The sequence below is a fragment of the Microcaecilia unicolor genome, chromosome 5 (genome assembly GCF_901765095.1).
Source record: "Microcaecilia unicolor chromosome 5, aMicUni1.1, whole genome shotgun sequence".
NCBI lineage: Eukaryota > Metazoa > Chordata > Amphibia > Gymnophiona > Siphonopidae > Microcaecilia > Microcaecilia unicolor.
In genome coordinates this window covers 356,475,950-356,503,191 of record NC_044035.1, presented here as the reverse complement: position 1 = coordinate 356,503,191, position 27,242 = coordinate 356,475,950, and the positions used below count along the sequence as shown (strand labels likewise).

The window sequence follows — 27,242 nt, the reverse complement described above, 5'->3', positions numbered from 1 at the left end:
AGCGATGGTGGTCTAGAGCCCCAGTTCCACCCAGTCCGATTTTCAGGATCTTCCCAATGAATATTCATGAGCTCCTAATGTGCATATTCATTGCGGATATCCTTGAATCCTTCCTCTCCCGGGCGTGGCCAGAGGAGTTTGTTTAGCCCAAGTCGCTGCCTTTGGGAGCCAGAGCCTGGCTCAGAACCCAGCCCGTCTGGTCTTTCCTCCGGATCTGCGTCCGCCCACTCCCCCCATGGACTTTGACGGGCGGATCCTGCCCCGGACCGGGGGCTTCGGTCGCTTCTCCAGGCTCCTGGCCGCCGCCCTCTGGTTGCCCAACGTGGCGCTGGCCCTGGGCTTCTTCTCGGAGCTGCTCTACACCGAGGAGCCCGAGCACCACTGCCGGCCCGACCCCTCCCTCCTGCCGCTGCCCCTCCGCAACCTGTCCGGCTCCGACCTGCTGGACGCCGCTCTGCCCCCGTCCTCCGCCGGCTGGAGCCGCTGCCAGCTGTCCCGGTACCAGGAGCCCGGAGAGCAGCGGAGTAACGAGAGCAGCCCCTGCACCCAGGGCTGGGAGTACGGGAGCAGCGCGGGGCTCCGGAGCAACATCATCAGTCAGGTAGGGGGGGAGAGAAGGGGGAAGAGAGGGAAGGAGGACATCGGCAGCCAGGTGAGGAGAGGAAGGGGGAGAAGGGAAGGGAAGACAGCTTGATGGGGGAGGGAAAATGGAGGGGGGAGGTCATCAGCCAGGTGTTAGGGAAGGGAGAGGGGAGCCTTATCAGCCTGGGGGGGGGAGGGAGATGAGAGCATTATCAGTCAGATGAGGAGGAAGGAAGAGGGGAGCAACCTGAGGGGGGGAGAGAGAGATATCAGCCAGGTGAGGAGAGGAAGGGGGGGGAAGGGAAGACAGCTTGATGGGGGAGGGAAAATGGAGGGGGGAGGTCATCAGCCAGGTGTTAGGGAAGGGAGAGGGGAGCCTTATCAGCCTGGGGGGGGGGGGAGGGAGATGAGAGCATTATCAGTCAGATGAGGAGGAAGGAAGAGGGGAGCAACCTGAGGGGGGGGAGAGAGAGAGATATCAGCCAGGTGAGGAGAGGAAGGGGGGGAAGGGAAGACAGCTTGATGGGGGAGGGAAAATGGAGGGGGGAGGTCATCAGCCAGGTGTTAGGGAAGGGAGAGGGGAGCCTTATCAGCCTGGGGGGGGGGGGGAGGGAGATGAGAGCATTATCAGTCAGATGAGGAGGAAGGAAGAGGGGAGCAACCTGAGGGGGGGAGAGAGAGATATCAGCCAGGTGAGGAGAAGAAGGGGGGGGAAGGGAAGACAGCTTGATGGGGGAGGGAAAATGGAGGGGGGAGGTCATCAGCCAGGTGTTAGGGAAGGGAGAGGGGAGCCTTATCAGCCTGGGGGGGGGAGGAGGGAGATGAGAGCATTATCAGTCAGGTGAGGAGGAAGGGAGAGGGGAGCAACCTGAGGGGGGGGGAGAGAGAGATATCAGCCAGGTGAGGAGAGGAAGGGGGGGGAAGGGAAGACAGCTTGATGGGGGAGGGAAAATGGAGGGGGGAGGTCATCAGCCAGGTGATAGGGAAGGGAGGGGGAGGGAGATGAGAGCATTATCAGTCAGGTGAGGAGGAAGGAAGAGGGGAGCAACCTGAGGGGGGGGGGGGGGAGAGAGATATCAGCCAGGTGATGGGAGAGGGGAAGAGAGGACAGCTGTTAGCCAGGGCAGGGATAGTATTAGCCTGGTGAGGGAGAAATTGAGGGCGAGGTCATTAGGTGATGGGGGAAGGGAGAGGAGAGCATCATCAGTCAGGTGAGGGGGGAAGGAGAGGGGAGAGAGGGGGTGAATATCATCAGTAAGGTGATGGGGTAAAAGAGGGAGAGGGGGGAGACGCAAAGGGACATCATTAGCTGGGGGAGGGGGAAAAGGAAGAGGGGATATCATCAGCCAGGTGATAGTCGACAGTTTTAGCCAGGTATTAGGGAGGGGTGGGGGGAGGTACAGTATTAGCCTTGTATAGGGAGGAAAAAATATTGGGAGGTCATCAGCCAGGTGATGGGGAAGGAGGGCGATATCATCAGCTATATAGGGTGAGGGGAGCAGGGCGAATAGTCAGAGGGTGGGTGGTTGAGAGGGGGAGAGGGGAGGAGTTTAGCAAGAGTCAGGGGAGAAGGGACATGGGAAAGAGTGAGATGGGGGCAAGGGGGGGGGGGTCAGATTGCGTTTGGGATTTTATATGTCTAGTTACCCTGGAAGAATGGATCTGGAGAGGGCTGACTGGATGGACCATTTTTAATAATCATTTCATATTACTGTGACAGTAGCCGGGGGCAGGATACTACCTAGTACAGTCTTTTATCTTTGAGGTGGGTTTTGGGGGCTGACTCTCCCTAGTTTGGCTGCTGAGTAGAGGGGGAGGGGGATTGTGTGAAACACCATTAACCCTCTGCTTTCTGAGTCTTCCGAGGTCCTGCTGCAGGTCTGTCAGCCGTTAAGTATCCCAGGCAGGGCCGCCAAGGGGGGGGGGGGGCAGGGGGCAAAATTCCCCGGGCCGCCAAGGGGGGGGGGGCAGGGGGCAAAATTCCCCGGGCCACCAAGGATGGCCCGGTGCCAGAGTCTCGGCGCCGCAGTCCCGTCTAAACCTGCCTACTCTCAGCTCCCTTCTGTCTGTCGTGCAACCCCTGCATTTAAAAAAAAAAAAATCTCTAAAGCAGCAGATCGTCTCGGACGGGCCTTCCCTCACTATGCCCCGCCCTCCTCTGATGTAACTTCCTATTTCTGTGAGGGCGGGACACGTTGAGGGAAGGCCCACCCGAGGGGGGCGCGCGCCTTGCCCTGGGCCCGGCTCAGTCTCTTGGCGGCCCTGATCCCAGGATTAATGTTAAATGCAAGGGATGTGATTCTAGTTCTGGTCAGTCCTCGTTCCCCGTCCCCTACCTTCTGGACTGTACTGATCCTTCATTGCTGATTCACTTTGGAGGAGAGCAATACCAGGCCTTTTTCAAATGAAGGAGAGCTCTGGAATGAGGGGGCATATGACAAAGTTAAGAGGGAATAGGCTTAGGAGTAACCTAAGGAAGTATTATTTCACAGAAAGGGTGGTGGAGGCATGGAATGGCCTCCCGGTGGAGGTGATGGAGTCGGGGACTGTTCCAGAATTTAAAAAGGCATGGGATAAGCATGTGGGATCGCTTAGGAACAGGAAGAATGGAGTGGAGGAGTGGCCTAGTGGTTAGGGTGGTGGACTTTGGACTGAGGAACTGAGTTTGATTCCCACTTCAGGCACAGGCAGCTCCTTGTGACTCTGGGCAAGTCACTTAACCCTCCATTGCCCCATGTAAGCCGCATTGAGCCTGCCATGAGTGGGAAAGCGCAGGGTACAAATGTAACAAAAATAAAATAGATACTATTGGAGATTCTACATGGAATGTTGCTACTATTGGAGATTCTACATGGAATGTTGCTATTCCACTAGCAACATTCCATGTAGAAGCCTGCGCGGCCACATTGGTGATCTGCAAGGGCCGACTTCTACATGGAATGTTGCTAGTGGAATAGCAACATTCCATGTAGAATCTCCACTAGTAGCAACATTCCATGTAGAATCTCCAATGTAACAAAAAAAAAATAAGCATGTGGAATCGCTTAGGAACAGGAAGAATTAAGGGTTACAGAGGATGGGCAGACTGGATGGGTCATATGGCCTTTATCTGCCGTCATGTTTCTATGAAGGACCATCGTAGTGCAAGCGTCAGGATGTTGGTCTATTACAGCGCATAGTTTGCGCTATAGGGCGATCGTATTATAAGATAAATTTGAATTTTCAACCATGAACTGGAGTGTTGTCTGTATTATACAAGACTGTTTTGGACATTGGGGTAGGAAGTGGACTCGAGTGCTAGGATGGCTTTGCTATAGAGCATTATTGAGGAGATGGTCCCTAGAAAAGTTCCGCAGAGAGGACTAATAAATAAATTGAGTGCCCTGAGTAGGGGCCTTAAAGTGACTGGGGGGATTAGGAACTGGTTGAGTGGAAGGCGACAGAGGGTAATTGTAGATGGAGCTCATTCTGAAGAAAAGGGTGCTACTGGTGATGTGCTGCAGGGTTTGGTTCTTGGGCCCATTCTTTTTAGTTGCAATAAATTGTATTGAATTTATAATATGTTAGAGCGAAAATTTTGGTCGGAACATTCAATGAAATGTAAATACAATCATAGACGTGTAATTATGTGTGAACATACGTGTAGAAATTATTACAAAGAACTTCCAAGCAGACTTTAGTATTCAGTAGTGGAGAAAAAGGACTTCATGTGTAAACACAGCATATGTGTGGGCTCCCCCTGAATTTGGGGTATCCCTTACACCACATCACAGGTCCTGGTGTGGTATTAGTGCCACTGTGATTGCAAGACAGCTCTGGGACAAAGAATGATCCTCAGGAGCTTAGTCAAGATCGGGAGGCGGGGCTGGTGGTTGGGAGGCAGGGATAGTGCTGGGCAGACTTATACGGTCTGTGCCAGAACCGGTGGTGGGAAGCAGGGATAGTACTGGGCAGACTTGTATGGTCTGTGCCAGAACCGGTGGTGGGAGGCGGAACTGGTGGTTGGGAGGCAGGGATAGTGCTGGGCAGACTTATATGGTCTGTGCCAGAGCCGGTGGTGGGAGGCAGGGATAGTACTGGGCAGACTTGTATGGTCTGTGCCAGAACCGGTGGTGGGAGGCGGAACTGGTGTTGCAGGGATAGTGCTGGGCAGATTTATACGGTCTGAGCCAGAGCCGGTGGTGGGAGGCGGAACTGGTGGTTGGGAGGCAGGGATAGTGCTGGGCAGACTTATACGATCTGTGCCAGAACCGGTGGTGGGAGGCAGGGATAGTACTGGGCAGACTTGTATGGTCTGTGCCAGAACTGGTGGTGGGAGGCGGAACTGGTGGTTGGGAGGCGGGGATAGTGCTGGGCAGACTTATATGGTCTGTGCCAGAACCAGTGGTGGGAGGCGGAACTGGTGGTTGGGAGGTGGGGATAGTGCTGGGCAGACTTATACAGTCTGTGCCAGAGCCAGTGGTTGGGAGGCGGGGCTGGAGGTTGGGAGGCGGGGATAGTGCTGGACAGACTTATATGGTCTGTGCCAGAGCCGGTGCTGGGAGGCAGGGATAGTACTGGGCAGACTTATATGGTCTGTGCCAGAACCGGTGGTGGGAGGCGGAACTGGTGGTTGGGAGGTGGGGATAGTGCTGGGCAGACTTATACGGTCTGTGCCAGAGCCGGTGGTTGGGAGGCGGGGCTGGTGGTTGGGAGGTGGGGATAGTGCTGGGCAGACTTATATGGTCTGTGCCAGAGCCGGTGGTGGGAGGTGGGGATAGTGCTGGGCAGACTTATACGGTCTGTGCCAGAGCCGGTGGTGGGAGGCAGGGATAGTCCTGGGCAGACTTATATGGTCTGTGCCAGAACCGGTGGTGGGAGGCGGAACTGGTGGTTGGGAGGTGGGGATAGTGCTGGGCAGACTTATATGGTCTGTGCCAGAACCAGTGGTGGGAGGCGGAACTGGTGGTTGGGAGGTGGGGATAGTGATGGGCAGACTTATACAGTCTGTGCCAGAGCCAGTGGTTGGGAGGCGGGGCTGGTGGTTGGGAGGTGGGGATAGTGCTGGGCAGACTTATACGGTCTGTGCCAGAGCCGGTGGTTGGGAGGCGGGGCTGGTGGTTGGGAGGTGGGGATAGTGCTGGGCAGACTTATATGGTCTGTGCCAGAGCCGGTGGTGGGAGGCAGGGATAGTACTGGACAGACTTATATGGTCTGTGCCAGAACCGGTGGTGGGAGGCGGAACTGGTGGTTGGGAGGTGGGGATAGTACTGGGCAGACTTACACAGTCTGTGCCAGAGCCGGTGGTTGGGAGGTGCGGATAGTGCTGGGCAGACTTATACGGTCTGTGCCAGAGCCGGTGGTTGGGAGGAGGGGCTGGTGGTTGGGAGGCGGGGATAGTGCTGGGCAGACTTATACGGTCTGTGCCAGAGCCAGTGGTGGGAGGTGGGGCTGGTGGTTGGGAGGCGGGGAATAGTGCTGGGTAGACTTATACGGTCTGTGCCAGAACCGGTGGTTGGGAGGCGGGGTTGGTGGTTGGGAGGTGGGGATAGTGCTGGGCAGACTTATACGGTCTGTGCCAGAACCGGTGGTGGGAGGCGGGGCTGGTGGTTTGGAGGCGGGGATAGTGCTGGGCAGACTTATACAGTCTGTGCCCTGAAAAAGACAGATACAAATCAAGGTAAGGTATACACAAAAAGTAGCACGTGTGAGTTTATCTTGTTGGGCAGACTGGATGGACCGTGCAGGTCTTTTTTCAGCCGTCATCTACTAAGTTACTATGAGGCATATTTTCAAAGCACTTAGCCTTCCAAAGTTCCATAGGTTTCTATGGAACTTTGGAAGGCTAAGTGCTTTGAAAATATGCCTCTAAGTAACTTGGGGTTTTCAACAGCACTGAGCTGTCTTGGCATTGGAAAGAATCACTTTTTGCAGATGTGTGAATTAGAATTTTTTCTAAGACCAACACTATTTTGAGCACTTATGAATATGCAAATAAAGTGACATTAATTTGGACCCAGATACTTTATATTTTGGAGATATGGTGTAAGGGATACCCCAAATTCAGGGGCAGCCCACGTGTAATGCTGTGTTGACACACTGAGGTCCTTTTTCTCCTACCGAATATAGTGGCTTTTCATTTTGTACTTTCTCTACTCTTCTGTAGGGTCATGTAGAAACCTAACCCATTTAGAGACACTACCCCCCCCCCCTCCACCGAGCAGAACTGAGTGTGGTGAGGGGGTGGAGGGTTAGTAGAGAGCAGTAGGCTGGGCAGTTCTGCTCCACAACTCCAGAGCCTGAGGCCTGTTCACCACCTGGTGTGATGTTCTCTCTTGGTCTCAGTGCAGTGATGTCTGTCCTGGTCTCTTTGCTTAACAGTGGGATCTGGTGTGCAAGGAACGCTGGAAGATTCCTCTGGAGAAGGTCAGCTATTTGATCGGCTGGCTAGGTGGCTTCCTCGTGTTTGGCTGTGCCTGTGACAGGTAAACCCCCCCTCCTTAAGGGATGATGCTCTTGTGTCCCCTCTCCTCAAATAGGTGAACCTCACCCCCCCCCCCCCCCTTTTAAGGCCCTGTGTACAAGTTCCTTGAAACAATCACTCAAACACAGCTATGGGTTGCTCTAACTTGCTTTTGTGAAGACATCTGCAAAGCATATACTGCTTTGATGTAGCTTCTTTCTGTGCTGAGATTGTAAAGCATTAATTAAATACTGTAATACTCCACACACTTCTGTTATCTGTGTCTGTGATTCATGTCACAATTTTCAGCACTTCCTTGGTACAGGAAAATAGATTCCCTTCTGGCTCAGTCTTGGTCCCTCGCTTCAGGGATGCCTCGTCACTCACATCTTTGCACAACTCCTAAGAGGGGTGGGTGGGTAAAACCTCTGTCCTTTACACCCACTTCATACCAGACGTAAACAAAATAGATCCGAAGACAGCCTTAAACAAGCGCTAAATCTACCAATGAAAATTCATACACCTGCACAGGGGCGTAGCCAGACAACAGATTTTGGGTGGGCCTAGGCAAGAATTGGGTGGGCACCAAGTGTTCTCCGCCCCCCCCCCCCCCCCCAAAAAAAAAAGAAAAAATCTCAGCTGGTGGGAAAATGCTTCTTTCCACCTTGGCAGCAGGAATGCACTGAAAACTGAGCATGCGCAGGTGCCGGTGTCATGGAGAGTAGCGTTTTTGTTACCATCAGGGGGAAATCTTCAGCTGGCGGAGCTTGGGATTCCCACCAGTTACCACTAAACATGTGCTACTGTTGGGTGGGCCTGAGTCATAAATGGGTGGGCCCTGGCCCACCCAAGCCCACCTGTGGCTACGCCACTGCACCTGCAGCTCCGATAATTGGGAAGCAAAACCAGTGCTGAGCAGACTTCTGCGGTCTGTGCCTTGATTGTGACTGAAGAGATATGGATGGGCTGGAGTGTAAATTTTAAGGGGCTTCGACGTTAGCTTCAGAAATTTTATTACAAGAACAGTGCTGGGCAGACTTCTACGGTCTGTGCCTTGAAAATGTCAAGGACAAATCAAACTCGGTATACATATAAAGTATTGCATACCATGTATAACTGGATGGACCGTATAGGTCTTTATCAGCCATCATTTACTATGTTACTATGTTATGAGGAGCTGCAGAGTGATTGCACTTGTAAGTCAATAAGAGGAGTTTGAATTGTACGTGGAAATGGATAGGGAGCCAATGAAGAGACTTGAAGAGAGGGCTAATATGAGCATATTGACACTGGTAGAGTATAACTGTGCAGCAGAGTTTTGAACAGATTGAAGGGGAGAGAGATGGCTTAGTGGGAGACCTATGAGAAGCAAGTTGCAGTAGTCTAAGCAAGATGTGATAAGAGTGTGGATAAAGTTTTGTTAGTGTGCTCAGAAAGGAAGGGACAAATTTTGGTGATGTTATAGAGAAAGACATGACAGGTTTTAGCAGTCAGTTGGATATGTGCATAGAAAGAAAGAGAGGAGTCAAAGATGACCCCAAGGTCACGATGAGACAGGAAGGATGAGAGGGTTATCCACAGAGACGGAGAATGGGGGAAGCGGAGAGATGGGTTTAGGGGAAAAGATAAGAAGTTCAGTCTGGTGAAACATCAAGGCAGGCTGAGACTTAGGCCTAGATTCGTTCTGAAATTTCTGGTGTGGAGAGGTAGATCTAGGAGTCATCAAAATAAAGGTTTTTCTGAAAACCATGGAATGAGATCAGAGCACTAAGGGAAGAAGTATAGATGGAGAAAAGAAGAGGTCTCAAGACAGCGCCCTGAAGTACACCAACTGATAGTGGGATAGAAGTAGAGGAGGATCCATCAGAGTATACACTAAAAGTGCAATGGGAGAGATAAGAAGAAAACTAGGAAAGAACAGAGCCCTGAAATCCAAGTGAGCACAGCATATCAAAGAGTAGGTGGTGATCAACAGTGTCAAAAGCAGCAAATAGATTGAGAAGGATGAGGATAGAATAGAGACCTTTGGAATGGAAACTTTAGCAAGGGCTGTTTCAGTTGACTGTAGAGGGCGAAAGCCAGACTGAAGTGGATCAAGAATAGCTTAAGAAGAAAGAAAGTCAAGACAATAGCACTGAACAGCACCTTTAATTATCTGGAGTGGCCTAGTGGTTAGGGTGGTGGACTTTGGTCCTGGGGAACTGAGTTTGATTCCCACTTCAGGCACAGGCAGCTCCTTCTGACTCTGGGCAAGTCACTTACCCCTCCATTACCCCATGTAAGCCGCATTAAGCCTGCCATGAGTGGGAAAGCGCGGGGTACAAATGTAACTAAAATAAAATAAAAATCTTGGATAGGAAAGGGAGCAGGGAGATGAGGTGATAGATGGAAGAGCAGGTAGGGTCCAATTAAGGTTTTTTGAGGAGTGGTGTAACTATGGCATGTTTGAATACATCAGGAACAGTTTCAGTGGAAAGTGAAAGATTGGGGATATGACAATAGGAGAGAGAGTGCTGAGTAAATGGGTGGGATTAGGATCAGAGGAACAGGTAGTCAGTTTGGAGGAGCAAAGAAAATGTATAGTTTCCCCTTCAGTGATTTCAGAAAAGGAAGCAGGGGTTGAAGAAAGGTTGACAGAATGGACTGGGGGAAGGAGAGGTGGAGGTGATTTGGTTGAGAACTCAAGGTTAACCTTGTAAACCTTATCATAAAAGTACTCGGCCTTAGTCTGGGGAGAAAGTGAAGGCACTTTCAGGAGAGAGTTCAGTAGATGTCAAGGGTTTGAACCAAGATAGTTTGTCAAGTGGATGTAGTAGTCCTGTTTGGCAAGTGAAAGAGCAGAGTGGAAGGAGGTCAGCAAGAATTTGAAATGTATGAAGTCTACTACTACTACTACTTATCATTTCTATAGCGCTACTAGACGTACGCAGCACTGTACACTTGAACATGAAGAGACAGTCCCTTCTCAAAAGAGCTTACAATCTAATTAGGACAGACAAACAGGACAAATAAGGGATAAGGACAAAGAGTAGCAAGATTCCGGAATCCCAAAGAGTAGCAAGATTCCATGCAGAATTCCAAAGAGTAGCAAGATTCCATGAGGAATCCCAAAGAGTAGCAAGATTCCGGAATCCCAAAGACTACTACTACTACTTATCATTTCTAAAGTGCTACTAGACATACGCAGCGCTGTACACTTGAACATGAAGAGACAGTCCCTGCTCGACAGAGCTTACAATCTAATTAGGACAGACAAACAGGACAAATAAGTGATAAGGGAATTACTAAAGTGGGAATGATAAAATAAGGGTTCTGAACAAGTGAGTAAGGGTTAGGAGTTAAAAGCAGCATCAAAAAAGTGGGCTTTTAGCTTAGATTTGAAGACGGTCAGAGATGGAGCTTGACCTACCGGCTCAGGAAGTCTATTCCAGGCATATGGTGCAGCAAGATAAAAGGAACGGAGTCTGGAGTTAGCGGTGGAGGAGAAGGGTGCAGATAAGAGAGATTTACCCAGTGAACGGAGTTCCCGGGGAGGAGTGTTCTGCACATGGATTAGCCTTTGAATTCTGTTACAATGAAGGGGGTCACTGGCATATCGGCACCCTGTGTGGCCACTCAGATAATCACCACAAGAGCCAGCCCTGGCCTCCCTCCCCACTGATCCTCTGCTTTTTCTCTCTTAGGTTTGGCCGGCGTCCTGTCTTTGCCTTCTCTCTGGTGCTGGTGATCCTTGCGGGTGTGGGAGTGGCAGTCTCGCTGGATTATATCATGTTCGTGCTGATAAGGGTGTTTTATGGCAGTGCTCTGGCGGGATCTTTCCTCACCCTCTACATCACCCGTAAGTGCCACATTGACTGAATCTTGCTGGCATTGGGGAGGGCAGGTATTCCTCACTAGATTCTCTCCCAGGCTTGAATCATTGATGTGTGTTTATTTGCATTTATCAGTTGTGTCTCTGCTGTTCAGCCATATCATTTTTCAGTACTTGGAACATTGGTGGGTTTGACATCCCTCTTTGATCTCTGATGATCAATGGCGTAGCTAGGACTGAAGGGGCTCAGGTGGAAAAATGAAGACGGCCCCCTTATAATAGCAACTTCTGAAGGTGATGGGGGAATCCCTTCAGAGCTCTAGTAAACAAATGTTGTAAACAACAAATGCATTCCAACCCTGTATAGAAAACCTTCAAAGTAATAGAAACAGACACTGAAAAGCAAGATATAAGAGAGACACATTTCCCAAAGCTGATATATAACAATTAATACATTCAGGAAAAAAATACCTTTTTTTCTACTTTTGTTGTCTCTCTTTCCTGCTTTCCTGTTTTTCTTAAATCTCTTTTCAGGGTCTCCTGTCCTTCAGACAGTTCTTCTCTGTGTCCACTGTCCATCTTTCCTCTACATCCCTATCCTCCTCCCATGTTCAGCATCTGCCCTTTCAATATCCCCATCCCTTTCTCTCCACTTATCCAGCTTGTTTATTTCCTTGTCGCCTCCTTCACACCTCCATCCTAGGGCCCATCTCTTCCCCTCCCCTCCCCTCCCCATGGTCTAGCATCACTTTCTCCCTCTCTCTCCCTCTGGGTCCGGTCAGTCTCTTTCTTTCTTTTCTTCCTACTTACTCCAGGGTCCAGCATCCCTCTCCCCCTTCCCTTTCTTCTCTCTTTCTCTCTACTCCACCTTCTTGGGTCCAGCATCATCTCTCACCTTTTTTTCCTCAGGTCTCTCGCTCTTCCCCCGCATCCTTGATACTGTATAATTATACCGGAAGGGTGGAAGGCCAGATTTTAGGACCCAGGCTGTAAAAATACCAGCTAGGTTTAAAAATCTATGACTGGCTGCGCAAGGACTTGCTTTTCCTGTAAGTTAATATGTGTCCCCGCTTGGGATCCATCCACTGGAATAGTGATGGGTCAATTTACATACCTTTAACAGCTAAAATAACTGAAGAAGTACTGACTAGGCCAAATAACAAGTACATGATTTAATATTTCAGAATCTGTAAAAAGCAGGTCTGAACAATGAGTCCTGACACAAACTGGTACAACTGTCACTTTAAATCAGATGAACAAAATGGAGTCTATTAGTTTTGTATAGAAGGCTACAGAGGTTATACAGGGTTCTTAAGATGGTGTGAAAGTATTGCGACACAGACAGATGTGGAACTGTTATCTCAAAGTTTCCCAAAACATGCTGATAAGACTGCGTGGGAAGATATCATCTTAGAAATTGAGAGCTAGGTTTCCCACCATTGACTTCTATGGAGAGGTTGTGTATAAAAGAGGGGAAAATGTGCCTTAACTGAGAGTCTTCTCAGACGGCGAAGCTCTGTCCGGTTGTACCCAGAATCTGTCTGCTGAATGTACCTGATTAAAGTCTGATGTACAAATAAAATCCTTATTCCAAATGATGATTTGTGGGCTTAACTTAATGATGAAAGGCTGTAAGTATAAATGCTTCTGCTGTATCAGGCTATCACTCGCTGCATTATATAACTTGTAACCTAAATCCAGTTTGTCATAAGGCTGGTATCTATTCCTTGCCAGTGCTGAGAGGCGGACTAATGCGGGTCTCTTAGATCTAACGTCTCTCTCAGTGGCAATTCCTCTTAGAACTTCACAACCCCCTGATTGCCCCAGTTCTAGGGCTATTTAGAGATGGAGTCAGATTAAGGTCATTTAAGCCTTCTTGGGGGGGCTTGGGACCCCTTAATTCTCAAAAATACCCTACCCCCTTCCTCTGCCCACTCATCTCTCTAACCCCTCCTCTCCTCCTCCTCCCTCTCAGCAAGTCTGATATCTCGCTCTTCCTCTGTCTCCTGCATCTTTGCCCCTCTGCACTCCCCCCTCCCCATTGGTTGTAGCATATCTGAAAACCCCCCTCTCCTCCACCTGCAGCTCTCCAGAGGCACCATGAACAGCTAGCTGGCAGAGGTAGCAAGATAAACAGGAAGTGACATCAAAGAGGTGGGATGGAGCAGTGGAAGGGTCCAGGTAGCCTGTTTATCCTGCTGCCTGTGGTGCAGGGGCAGGGGGGAGGGAGAGGGGAGGCATGCTGGGACCTGTAGAGGAAGAGAGATGCTGGGACCCACAGGGGAAGGGGGTGCAACAGCAGGCAGCCCCTACCATTGGGCAGCCCTGGGCATTTTGCTGGGCTCGTTCAGTGGTAGCTGTGCCCCTGCTACTGATGTCTTACCCTTACCATAGGGTAAGTGTCCCTGTGTGGTGTGCTTAAGTTCTGTCACACGATTCACCTCTTCTGGAATCCTCCAAACAGGGCCGTGCCGATGCGGTAAGCGAGGTAAGCGCCGCAGGGGGGCGCCCACCTCTGGAGGGCGCCGCCGCGGTGCTTACCCTCGCCCCGCCGAGGACTTTAAATCTTTTGGCACCAGAGAGGGGGGTGCCGCCGCTCCCCGCTGCTCTTCATCCTGGCACCCCCCCCCTCCCGCACCAGCCCTTTAAATTTATTTGCCGAGCGAGTGCAGCACCTCGTGTGCAAGTAAAAGAAGCAGATCCGATCATCTCATTGGGCCTTCCCTCACTGTCCCGCCCTCCTCTGACGCAACTTCCTATTTCCTCTAGGGCGGGACAGTGAAGGAAGGCCCAATGAGATGATCGGATTCGCTTCTTTTACTTGCACACGAGGTGCTGCGCTCGCTATCACGTCAGCAATTTCTTTTTAAAGACTGGAGGCAGGGTGAGGGTGGGGGACAGATGGGGTGACCGTGAAGGTGGGGGAGTACTCGGATAGCAGAAGGGACTGGGTGGGAGACAGATGGGGTGAGGGGGACTCGGATGGGCAGAAGGGACTGGGTGGGAGACAGATGGGGTGAGGGTGGGGGGCACTTGGATAGCAGAAGGGACTGGGTGGGAGACAGATGGGGTGAGGGGGACTCGGATGGGCAGAAGGGACTGGGTGGGAGACAGATGGGAGAAGGGGCATGGAGCTGGAACTGGGGTCTGAAAAGTGAGCAGGAGGGAGAATGGGGTCATGCCTGGGGCAGGGGTGGATGGGAGAATCAATGGATCTGGAACTAGGGGCAGCCGCAGGTGGGAATTGGGAGCCGAAAAGAGGGGGCAGTGAGAGAGGGGGGATAGATCCTGGATGGAATGGGGAGTGAGAGGGAGGGCAGACCCTGAATGGATGGGAGGGCAGAGAGGCATGGATGGGAGGGCAGGGCCCAGGGAGAGGACAAATTGCTGGAAGGGGAGGGGAGAGAGGATTGCTGGCTATGGATGGAGGAGGGAAGGGCAGAGAGGGACAAGAATGGACATGGATGGGAGGGCAGGACCCAGGGAGAGAGGAGAAATTGCTGGAAATGGATATAGAGCAAGAAATGAAGAAGAAAGGAGAAAAGTAAAGAAATAAATGGAAAGGAAGCCCTGGAAATGGAGTTAAGAGGACAGATAGCAGCAGAATCAGATACTGGACCAGCATGATTGAAAAAAGAAAGTCACCAGACAACAAAGGTAGAAAAAAATTATTTTATTTTCATTTTAGCGTTTGGAATATGTCCACTTTGAGAATTTACATCTGCTATCTTATTTTGCAATGTATAGCAATTTGTTTCTAAGAATATTGCTGACAATTCCTTTCAGTGTGGCAAGTGGTGAGCGATCATTTTCATGGGGGGGGGGCGATCATTTTCACGGGGGAGGGGGGGCGCCAACTGATAGTCTGCAGGGGGGCACCAGAGACCCTAGGCACGGCCCTGCCTCCAAACTCTTGGTAAAGTTTTTTTCTTTCCATTTCTGTTCTTCTGATCCACCTTCCCTGCAATGGAAAATGCAAAGCCTGAGAGAGATCTGAATATTTCTGCACATTCCTCTCCCCCTTTCAGTGCTATTATTTTTTGAGAGTTTGAAGCTTCTCTTTGGAAGGTTTATGTTTATTTTATTTATTAGGATTTAGCTCACACTTTTTCACGTACACTAGTGCTCACAGCGTGGTTTTTGTACCTGAGGCAGTGGAGGGTTAAGTGACTTGCCTTTCAGATTGGGTGCTGGGGGCTCTTTCTCCTCCTCCTCCTCCACCATCTTCACAAAGAGTTGAAAATCTCCAGAATTACACAACGTAAACTGACCTCTTAGGATTTACCTTGCACAACACACAACATCTTTCATTTGTGTACTTTACAAAGCAGAGAGGTTTTAAAAGGAGTGGGCAACATTCTTCCATCTGCTTTATCAGGCGTCCCTGTGCTTTGAATGGAGTCCTCTGGTGCTGGGAGACTGTGTCATAGGGCTTCTCCTGTTCCCTCTGCCCTGTGGACTCTCTTGAGGATGTGGAGTTGGGGCTCCGCCCCGGAGAGAGTTAAAGTATATCTGGCTTGTAGCGTGGAATGGCTGAGTGTTTGCTTACTGACTCTTAATATTAGTTTTGGCATGAACACATCACTGTAATACTTTGTAAACAGCTGGATTAGGACGGCGGAGGGAGACTGCAGGGTTTCTGCAGGTCTCTGCTCAAAGTGTCTTCCACCTCCTGATCATGAGCGTCCGAAAGGTGCAGAAATGAATCTTATATTGAAATGTGTTTGTGGAAAATTTTCAGAAATATCAACACAGAATAACACAATGCAAGGCATAATATATTCTAACTGAACGTAGAATAGAGAAGGGTCTTGTTTCTTTCAGCCCTCCCCAGAACGGTGATGCCTCACAATATGCACAACTATTCCCCCCCCCCCCTCCCCCCAAAATGCAGAAGTGAATCTTAAGTGGCTGTTTGCTCCACCACAGGGCTGGAAATCTGTGATCTTCCACACAGGCTGATGATCACCATGATTGCTGGTTTGTTCTGGGTTGCGGGAGAACTGCTCTTACCAGGACTGGCTGTGTTGTCCAAGGAGTGGCGCATTCTACAGGGTGTGATAACCACCTCACAAGTACTGCTGCTTGTGTATTGGGGGTGAGTACCAGCTTCTGACCTCTGTGATCTTCTGCTGAAGAGTCCTAAGGAGAGAGTTGAGTTAACTCTGAACAGTCAAATATAATTCAGTCCACAGGCAGCGGAATGAGTTGGGCCACTGAGTCATGACTTCACCAATACTTTGCCCAACACAACATCGGCAACTAGAGATCCCGGGGGCAGGGGCGTAGCTACTATGGGGCCCACAGGGGCCTGGGCCCCCGTAGATTTGGCCCTGGACCCCCCTGCCGTGACCCTCTCGACCCCCCCCTTCCTGCCGCCGTCACATAACTTTGCTGGCGGGGGACCCCAACCCCGCCCCCCCAGCCGAAGTCCTCTCCTTGGCCGTGCGGCGTTACTTGCTGAATGATCTGATCGCACAGAAACTTGATCAGATCATTCAGCAAGCAACGCCGCACGGCCGAGGAGAGGACTTCGGCTGGGGGGGGGGGGGGGTTGGGGTCCCCTGCCAGCAAAGGTACGCGGCGGGAGAGGGTTGGCGGGAAGGGGGGTCGAGAGGGTTGTGGCGGTGGTGGGGGAGAGGTGTGAAAGTTGGTGGCGCCGGGGGGGGGGGCTAAAATGTGCCCCCTCACCTCGGGCTCTGGACCCCCCCTCCTGTTGAAGTCTGGCTACGCCCTTGCCCGGGGGTAGTGGCAGGGCCAGAGATTGATTTGCTTGGTCCTGCTTTGAACTTCGGAAAGAGCAGCCTATATATTTGAAATAAATAAAAAGATACATATAAAGTAGCTCATACAATGGCGGACTGGATGGACCGTTTAGGTCTTTATCTGCCGTCATTTACTTTGTTACTATCCTGTTACTATCAGGGGCATTTTCGAAAGAGAAGGGCGCCCATCTTTCGACACAAATCGGGAGATTTTGGGCGTCCTCAACTGCAGTCCATCGCGGGACGGCCAAAGTTCCCGGGGGCGTGTCGGCAGCGTACCGAAGGCGGGACAGGGGCATGGTTAAGAGATGGGCATCCTCGACCGATAATGGAAAAAAGAAGGGCGTCCGTGACAATTATTTGGTCGACTTTACTTGGTCCATTTGTTTTCACGACCAAGCCTCAAAAGGTGCCTGAACTGACCAGATGACCACCAGAGGGAATCGGGGATGACCTCCCCTTACTCCCCCAGTGGTCACCAACAACCTCCCACCCTAAAAAAAAAAAGTTAAAAAATTTTTTTTGCCAGCCTCTATACCAGCCTGAAATGTCATACCCAGCTCCATCACAGCAGTATGCAGGTCCCTGGAGCAGTTTTACTGGGTGCAGTGCACTTCAGGCAGGTGGACCCAGGCCCATCCTCCACCTACCTGTTACACTTGAGGTGGTAAATGTAAGCCCCTCAAAACCCACCAGAACCTCACTGTACCCACATGTAGGTGCCTCCCTTCACCCCTTAGTGCTATGGTAGTGGTGTACAGTTGTGTGGAGTGAGTTTTTAGGGGGATTTGGGGGGCTCAGCACCGAAGGTAAGGGAGCTATGCACCTGGGAGCAATTTGTGAAGTCCACTGCAGTGCCCCCTAGGGTGCCCAGTTGGTGTCCTGGCATGTGAGGGGGACCAGTGCACTACGAATGCTGGCTCCTCCCATAACCAAATGCCTTGGATTTGGTCGTTTTTGAGATGGGCGTCCTCAGTTTCTATTATCGCTGAAAACCGGGGACGACCATCTCTAAGGACGACCATCTCTAAGGTCGAGCTAAATGTTGAGAGTTAGGCGCCCCCGACCGTATTATCGAAACAAAAAATGGACGCCCATCTTGTTTTGATAATAGCGGTTTCCCCGCCCCTTTCCCGGGACGTCCTTAGAAATCGGCGCCCTTAGAGATGGTCATCCCCATTCGATTATGCCCCTCCACATTACTCTTTGGGGTTCTACATGGAATGCTGCTACTAATTGGGATTCCAGAATCTTCAGAACTTTTAGTAGAAGAAGAGTGCTGGGCAGACTTCTACGGTCGGTGCCCTGAGAATGGCAAGGACAAATCAAACCAAACTCTTGTATACATATGAAGTATCTTGTTGGGCAGACTGGATGGACCATACAGGTCTTTATCTGCCGTCATCTACTATGTTGCTATGCCCGCTGCCCCTGATTCAGTCTGGACTTCCTTCCGTAATGGCTGTTATGGGTACAAATGTTAACTGAGCCCAGTAATGTACTGGTGTGTCTGTAATTATTAGTTTTTCCATGCTTGTGCTCCCCGGCAGTGGACCAGTATATCACTGGAAATCCATAGCCTGCTCGCCAATACCGAGGACCACCTGAGCTGTGATGGCAGCAGCCCACGTCTCGGGAGGACACGTGTGTGACCAGCAGTTCAGCTGCCTCGACTTTGAAATGATCCCCCTTGATCAGAATGTTTACTTCTTCTTCTGTACAGATTCTTATAGACGCTCCCGACTGCATATCACAGTGATTTACCAGACTTGTTTCTGGTTCCTTTGTACTAAGGCGGGGGGGGGGGGGGGGGTGGACAAAGAGGGATGGGACCTAGTTTAGCCACCTCGTCTGTACAGGATTGATGGACGGCTAGTATGGAGTTCACTATAGCATCGATGACGCTCAAGTGACGGTTCCCAGCCTGTGGTCTGTGGAGCCCTGGAGGATTGTGACACCGTTACTACAGGGGGTCCACAGGACGCAGAGGAGAAAAAGTGTCTCCTCATACTGTTATAATATGTGTGAGCGGAGGCTGCTGGAGAGGGGGAGAGATGCTAATGGCGAGTGGTAAGGGGAGAGAGACTGGCTGACAGATGGTTAATGGCTAGATGGAAAGGGCTGCTGGGGTTTGGGTGGAGGGGAAGAGAGCGAGGCTGGTGAGGACTGGCTAGAGAGAGTCTGGTGGAGTCAGGAAGAGGATAGATGAAGGTTGGTGGGGATGTTTGGTGCTAAGGGGAGGGGATCCTGGGAATAAATTGGGGGTCTGTGAACTTTTCGGAGGTTAATAAGAGGGTCCATATGACTGAAAGGTTGGGAAGCTCTGTGCTAATGGTATTGCGAGTCTGTGTGTCGGTCAGGATCACCTCTGTTGCCTTCACTCAGGCTCTTCAGTCTGATCTGGGTGAAATGGAGAGGAAAACAGCGTTTTGAACTCTCCAAATCTTTAGGCACGACGGTATCTCTGGTACTGTCAGAAAGAACCTCTTAGAGTTCAGTCCTGTCAGGAGAACTTTCTTATAATGGAGCGTCTCTCACACAGCCTAAGAAATGTAGCATAATGCGGACCGAGCGTGCACCCACATATTACACAGCAGAGCTAATGAGCGTATTATTGGGACCCAGGGCTTCCTAATTCCCTGGGCCACGGTGGATCTGTTTCCTCTTGGCTAAGCACCTACTGTAGTACAGCCCGCAAGTTCAGTGAGTCAGATTTACTCTGTCTCCTAATCCAAAGCAGGCCATGGGGAAAATTGAGCTCCTGAAGATGTGCGTTTCCTTCTGACTCTTGAGATCAGTCAGTTTGAGTACTCCAGCGTCCAGGACGCTACTCCAGGGTCCAAGCACAAGGAAACCATTCTGTAAGAGCCGGGAGGAAGCACATCACTCCTCCACCCCCTCATCCCTCATCCCAGAGCCTCCTTTCATTAGTTACTACTACTACTTATCATTTCTATAGCGCTACTAGTCGTACGCAGCGCTGTACACTTGAACATGAAGAGACAGTCCCTGCTCAACAGAGCTTACAATCTAATCAGGACAAACAGGACAAATAAGGGATAAGGACAAAGAGTAGCAAGATTCCGGAATCCCAAAGAGTAGCAAGATTCTGGAATCCCAAAGACTACTACTACTTATCATTTCTATAGCGCTACTAGACGTACACAGCGCTGTACACTTGAACAGTCCCTGCTCGACAGAGCTTACAATCTAATTAGGACAGACAAACAGGACAAATAAGGCATAAGGACAAAGAATAGCAAGATTCTGGAATCCCAAAGAGTAGCAAGATTCCGCGCAGAATTCCAACAGTAGCAAGATTCCAGAATCCCAAAGAGTAGCAAGATTCCGCGCAGAATCCCAACAGTAGCAAGATTCCAGAATCCCAAAGACTACTACAACTTATAATTTCTATAGCGCTACTAGACGTACACAGCGTTGTACACTTGAACATGAAGAGACAGTCCCTGCTCGACAGAACTTACAATCTAATTAGGACAAACAGCACACATAAGGGATAAGAACAAAGAGAGGCAAGATTCCGGAATCCCAAAGAGTAGCAAGATTCCACACAGAATCCCAACAGTAGCAAGATTCCAGAATCCCAAAGACTACTACAACTTATCATTTCTATAGCGCTACTAGACGTACACAGCGTTGTACACTTGAACATGAAGAGACAGTCCCTGCTCAACAGAGCTTACAATCTAATTAGGACAAATAGGACATATAAGGGAATATTAAAGTGAGGATGATTCCTGAGTTCTTACGGTAGCAGCACAGGAAGATTTTGAAGTAATTGATTGGAAACCTTTCCTTCTCTGCATCTGTAACCTCTGGATGTGAAAATTGTGCTGGTGCACTGCACAGCTGGGATGTTTGTCATAGGACGGGGTGGGCTGACTTCTGGAACTGATATCTGTATTGTTGTTCTGTCTCTTGGTGTCCTCTGCCCCCCCCCCCAATTCCTTGTTCTCCAGCTGCCATTCCCTATTCCCAGAGTCACCTCGTTGGCTGCTGGCTACACAGCAGCTGGATCGGGCCAAGAAGGAGCTGCAACGCTTTTCAGAGGGCAATGGAGTGAATCTAGACAGTGAAATGTATGATGAAGATAATCTGTTTACAGGTAATGCAAGAAACCTCAAGGACATCGCATGAGCAGGGGAGGCAGGGAAGCGGGAATGGCAGGTGTAGGACATAATGCATCTGGTACCGATGTGTGGGGCCTCAGGAACCCCAGCTGGAGACCACAACGTAGCAGGACACACCAGAACAGGGTGCATCAGAAGGGGAGCAGGGACCCCAGAACAGGGCACAAAACGATGGGCTCAGTGATTTGTCAATCCAGCTCTTGCAAAGCCCTTTCTCCACCTTGCTAAGACTTTTCTAGATGCCATGACTGGGCTGAGGTGATGCCACAGTGGACTGAATTTGCCTCACCTCATTGCATTGTTCGCAATGTTTGTGTCGGTGATGTTTTCCCGCTGTTTTTGTCTCCTCAGAGATGGACTCGATAGCTGAAGGTCCTGTACAGGCCAGATATCATTCAGTGTGTGACCTCTTCCGTACCCGTGTCATTTGGAAAAACAGCCTCATTCTGGGCTTCACAGCGTAAGCAAGCGCTCTCCTCTTATGCCCAGCCAAATCACGGGCTCTCGCCTCTGCTGACCTCATTCTGTCTCCTCTCTGCAGGTTTATTGGCACAGGCATCCGACACTGCTATCTACAGAATCTGCAGGGCTACGGACCCACCTTCTATTTTGTCTATTTTCTAATGGCGGCCACGGAGGCCGTCTCATGTCTGTTCCTGTGTGGAACTGTCAACAAGTTTGGCCGACGTGCCATCCTCCTCCTCTGCACCATTTTAACAGGAGTCTCCTCCCTGCTGCTGCTGGCATTGACAGAGTGTAAGCATGGGGTTATTCGCTTATTCCCCCCCCCCCCCCCGGGGCCGAGATGCATCTCCCCCCTTCCTTCCTCCAATATTCCCTGAGTTTGTTCCAAAAGTAGATGGTGGCAGCGCTTCCCATACGTTGCCGTGCCGCCGGCACTGGCCCTCTTCTCTTCTGTGGCTGCCTCTGAGGAAACAGGAAGTTACATCAGAGAGGTGAGGCGGGTGCCGGTGGCAGGGTAGTGTATGGGAATCACGTCTGCCATCGCCAGCTTTTGGAACATGAAGAAAGAAGGTAAACTCGGGGAAGGGGGAGATGCTGACACCAAATGAATGCCACCTGAGGCCCCCGCCTCAGGGGGCCTGCCTCTGCTTATCCCCTTCACACAGGACACCCCCTCTCCTGGTAATGACTGGGGTTATGTGCTTATCCCCCTCCCCACTCTCAGGACACCCCTCCCGACACTGACAGGGTAATTTCTGGGTAGTTTAGCTTCCCTGTTTTTCTCTTGCTCTCCTGCTTCTCTGTGCTGTGTTTACCTCTCAGCAGGGGATAATTGTTTAAACTTTTTCTGTGCATAAAAGTGTTGTATACACAGATGTGCACTTATAAAATTGCTCCGTGACATACACGCGTGAAAGTACACATTTATGCATGGTGTTTGCAGAGGTCGGGGCCGAGCTGCAAAACCTGAAAATGTGAGATGGATCGTTCACGCCTGCCTCACGGACTGTGTTAATGTTTATGCCTGGTATCTTTGATATCAAAATTACCATCCAGGCGTCTGAGCTTTTCACATTCCACCTTCTTTCCTCTTTCAGACCTCTTTCCAGGAATTGAACTGGCCATTTCCATACTGGGCATCCTGGCATCACACGCCGTAGTGATGTTAAGCATCTTTTTTGCCAGTGAGGTCCTTCCCACGGTGATCAGGTGAGGACAGTAGCGTACCAAGGGCAGGGTGGTGGGGGCGGTCCGCCTTGGGTGTAGACAGGAAGGGGGTGTGTGGCTGTCTGCCGGTCCCCTGCCCCCTCTCGTTACTTCCTGTTCCGCACCCCCCCTTGCTGGGAGGAAAGGTCTGGTGACGCGCTTTGGGGAGGGAGATGCAGTGGTGACCCGCCCCGGCTGGCGAACAGGATAGGAACGCCACTGGGTGAGGACAGCCCTTCCCCATCCCTAGTGATGAGTTGCTTCCCACATCCTGTGCAGGGAAGCAGAGGAACGAAGAGGTCAAAAGTCACAGCCAGATGAGGACAAGATATGACAGAGAGCTCTAGAGCAGTAATTCCCAAACCTGGCCTGGGCATTTCTAGCTAGTCAGGTTTTCAGGATATCCACAAGGAATCTGCATGGGAGAAATCTGCATGCTGTAAATCTCATGAATATTCATTGTGCATATCCTGAAAATCCAACTGGCTGGGAGCCCCCAGGGCTGGTTTTTGGATTACTGATCTAGGACAAAAGGTCACGGTAAGAGACTGCAGGGGATGGGCAGGCCTAACATCAGAAATTATTTCTCCTAGAAAGGGTGATGGATACATAGAAAGACTTTCCAGGGAAGGTGATAAAGAATCTGAGAAGATTTTTCATGATGGGGGGGGGGGGGGGGGACCAGAAGAAAAGAGACACCTGCACTGTTGTGGGAGAATTGGTCAGATCTGTTGTCTGTTAGTCTCGGCGTGACAGGGCTGTCTCTACCAGCAGCCATTGCTCTGGGGCTCCAGTGACCAACTGAATGCTTTTCCTCCTCCTGCAGGGGCTCAGGGCTGGGTCTGGTCTTGGCCGCCAGCTTCGTAGGAAGGGCAACAGTTCCCATCATGGACTTGCACAACCGGAAGGGTTTCTTCCTGCATCATGTGGTTTTCTCCTCCTTTGCCATCCTCTCGGTGCTGAGTATTATGCTCCTGCCAGAAAGCAAACGGAAGAGTCTGCCTGAATCTCTGAGGGATGGAGAGAGCCTACGTCGGCCACCGCTCTTCCTGTCTCATGCCAAGGATGACCTGCCGCTGCTCTCCTCATCCAGAACCCCCCACAGTGATTACAACCCAGAGAACTATTCCCGGCTCATGACTGCCACCAAGAAAATGCTGAGCAGAGAACCTTCTCCGTATCAAGCTGACCGCCGGCTCTTGGAGCACCTGCAGGGTGAGGACAACCAGGCCCTGACCTTAGACACTTAGACCATGATTGACAAAGGATGTTTTCCTCTTCTTTGTCTATAAGAACAGCTAAGTACACTGTACCTGTGAACTTAGGTTCACATAAACTACCAGGATTCACACTGGGTCCCTTCTCAGAGGGACAGATTACTCTGTGAGGCCATCCCAGTGACCACAGCTTACAGTGAAGCTTCTCATACTGGGCAACAGACTGTGGTTTCCAAATCGGAAATAAGTTTACTGGTCACAATTGAAAAGGAAACCAGTTTATTCCAGTTTCAAGAACAAATGTCTTCACTTGAACAGATGGAAATGCAAAGACAGTCTCTCGTTTACTTCATAAAATGTTTGCTGTAGAGTTCATATGTGCTGGGCAATCAGTTTGACAGGAAGCAGTAGCTGGCCATTCTCGGTCTTTCCCTCCATTTACTCGAAGGCCCAGCTCAGATGGTTATTCACAGCCTTGCTTGGCTTGGTGTGATATGTTCTGGATGCAATTCTCCAGTCCTTGAACCCAGCATGACAGAAAACAGCAGAGTAAAGATGTTGTTCCTTACATCACTGCCCCTCAGAAGAAGAGATAGCAAAATTACTTCCTGTCTTCCACTGTAAGTAGAGAGGTGTGGTAGCCGTGTTAGTCCACTTTTAGAGGTAATCAATAGAAATCAAACAAAAGAAAACATGGAAAAGAAAATAAGATGATACCTTAATACATTTCTTGATTAGCTTTCGAAGGTTGCTCTTCTTCGTCAGATCGGAAATAAGCAAATGTGGAAGATGACAGAATATATAAGTGAAACATCCAAGCATTTCATTCCAGAGCTGGAAAAATTACGAAAAATCATAAAAGATCTTTAGCCTCTACTCTAAGAGGATGAATTACTGAAAGAGATATTCCCAGCCCCACCAATGCTGACCTTCCGACAGCCACCCAACTTAAAACACAAGCTAATCAGAAGTAAACTCCCAACACAGACTGAAAAAGAAGAGAAGGGCACACATCCTTGCAATATATCCAGCTGCAAGCTATGACAAAACATTTCACAGGACCCCATAGTCATTCACAAAGGAAAAATATTCAACATAAAGGAATCTTTCACATGCTCATCTTCCAACGTGGTATAAATCATTCAGTGTAAAAAATGTAACGAAGGATGCTATATTGGAGAAACAGGCCAGATGCTTAAGACAAGATTTAATTTACATAGACATCACATAAAAATAGCCGGTGCCAGTCAAGCCCCCACCCCTGTGGGCCAACACTTTACAAGACCAGAACATTGTACCGGTGATTTCATAGTAAGAATCCTGAAAGGTAACTTTAAAACAATACAGGAACGTAAGACCTTTGAAGTCAGAATGATTGAATATTTTGACACCCAACAGACAGGACTTAACAAAGATCTGGGTTTTCTAGCCCATTATAAACCATAAAGTTGTATTGCTATGTTTATCACCCTCCTCTCTCACCTATCCACCCCCATCCTGTTAGACTATCTCTGAAATGCTTTGATGTTCCCATGCATACCTCCTACCCACCCCCACCCTGTTAGACTGTCAATGAAATGCTTGGATGTTTCACATATATATTCTGTCATCTTCCACATTTGCTTATTTCCGATCTGCCGAAGAAGGGCAACCTTCGAAAGCTAATCAAGAAATGTATTACGTTATGTCCAATAAAAAAGGTATCATCTTATTTTCTTTTCCATGTTTTATTTTGTTTGATTTCTATTGATTATCTCTTCCACCGGAAACTCAGGCTGATGCTCGGCTCCATTTACATTGTGGCCTGCTTTTTGCAGGCAGAACTGCCATTAAGCCTCCAAAATATGTCATCTCCCTTCGAGGGGAGAGACGGCATTCTTTGTGAAACTGCACCATGCCCACATATAGGTATAGAGTAACTTTCTGTGCTTTCTGAGACCCTGCTGATACCTGCTGTCTACCCAAGGGGAATAAGGAGGGTACATGGACTCTTTAAGGACAGTACCATTGTGCCTAGGTAGGGGCACTGAGTGAGGACAGTACCAAACTACACAAAGAGAATTACACAGACAGTCTCTTAGGACAGTACCATTGTGCCTATCCAGAAGCCCACAAGCACAGTGTGGACAGTACCAAATTGGGTGGGAAGGGTTACTTACTATGGACAGAGGCTTACATAGATGCTCTGTGAGGACAGAACCAAGTAAGGAAAGAGGGTGTAAAGATGGGCTTTGAGGACAGCACCACTGTGCCTTTCAAGATGAAGGAGGAGACTCACTTGTCATCATGCAAGCAAAAGGCTGCCAACTGGATACAGATTCACAGGACAGGATTGAGCTAGGTCTGGGTTTACCCCAGTGCATGCTGGGATGTGTAGTTTTGCTTTTCTTAGGACCTGTAATGGGGAATGAGCACTACAAGTCCATAAGTAGATAAGTAATGCCACACTGGGAAAAGACCAAGGGTCCATCGAGCCCAGCATCCTGTCCACGACAGCGGCCAATCCAGGCCAAGGGCACCTGCAAGCTTCCCAAATGTACAAACATTCTATACATGTTAGTCGCGGAATTGTGGATTTTTCCCAGTCCCTTTAGTAGTGGTTTAGGGACTTGTCCTTTAGGAAACCGTCTAACCCCTTTTTAAACTCTGCTAAGCTAACCGCCTTCACCACGTTCTCTGGCAACAAATTCCAGAGTTTAATTATGTGTTGGGTAAGAAAACCTTTCTCCGATTTGTTTTAAATTTATTACACTGTAGTTTTATTGCATGCCCCCTAGTCCTAGTATTTTGGAAAGCGTGAACAGACGCTTCACATCCACCTGTTCCACTCCACTCATTATTTTATATACCTCTATCATGTCTCCCCTCAGCCGTCTCTTCTCCAAGCTGAAAAGCCCTAGCCTCCTTAGTCTTTCTTCATAGGGAAGTAGTCCCATCCCCTCTATCATTTTAGTTGCCCTTCGCTGCACCTTTTCCAATTCCACTATATCGTTCTTGAGATGCGGCGACCAGAATTGAACACACTACTCAAGGTGCAGTCGCACCATGGAGCGATACAACGGCATTATAACATCCTCACACCTGTTTTCCATACCTTTCCTAATAATACCCAACATTCTATCGCTTTCCTAGCCACAGCAGCACACTGAGCAGAAGGTTTCAGCGTATTATCGACGACAACACCCAGATCCCTTTCTTGGTCCGTAACTACTAACGTAGAACCTTGCATGACGTAGCTATAATTCGGGTTCTTTTTTCCCACATGCATCACCTTGCACTTGCTCACATTAAACGTCATCTGCCATTTAGCCGCCCAGTCTCCCAGTCTCGTAAGGTCCTTCTGTAATTTTTCACAATCCTGTGGCGAGTTAACGACTTTGAATAATTTTGTGTCATCAGCATGCAAGACTGGATCCAGTTGGCAGCCTTATGGAAGCGCCCAGATGGACAGGGTTCAGTTCAGACGCTTTACAGATGCCTTTGTCTGGTTATTCCTGCTTTTCTTCTGGCTGAAGATACTCTCAGGTGTGGTAAGTGAGGCAAATCCTCTGCAGGGCCTCCTGTTCTTCAGCTCCCTCCCTCCTCCTGCTCATGCCTGGGGCT

The 27,242-nt window shown here is 49.8% G+C and overlaps 1 protein-coding gene across 1 annotated transcript; it reads left to right on the top strand.

The window, feature by feature from the left end:
• The first annotated feature begins 235 nt into the window (after nt 1-235).
• Nucleotides 236-24,330, top strand: LOC115470957 (putative solute carrier family 22 member 31). The gene is made up of 9 exons (XM_030204604.1): nt 236-601; nt 6,943-7,046; nt 10,708-10,862; nt 15,765-15,933; nt 20,581-20,726; nt 21,103-21,211; nt 21,293-21,507; nt 22,314-22,425; nt 23,249-24,330. Exons 1-9 carry the CDS (start codon nt 236-238, stop codon nt 23,670-23,672), a joined length of 1,800 nt encoding a protein of 599 aa, XP_030060464.1. The 3' UTR covers nt 23,673-24,330.
• The last annotated feature ends 2,912 nt before the right edge of the window (nt 24,331-27,242 follow it).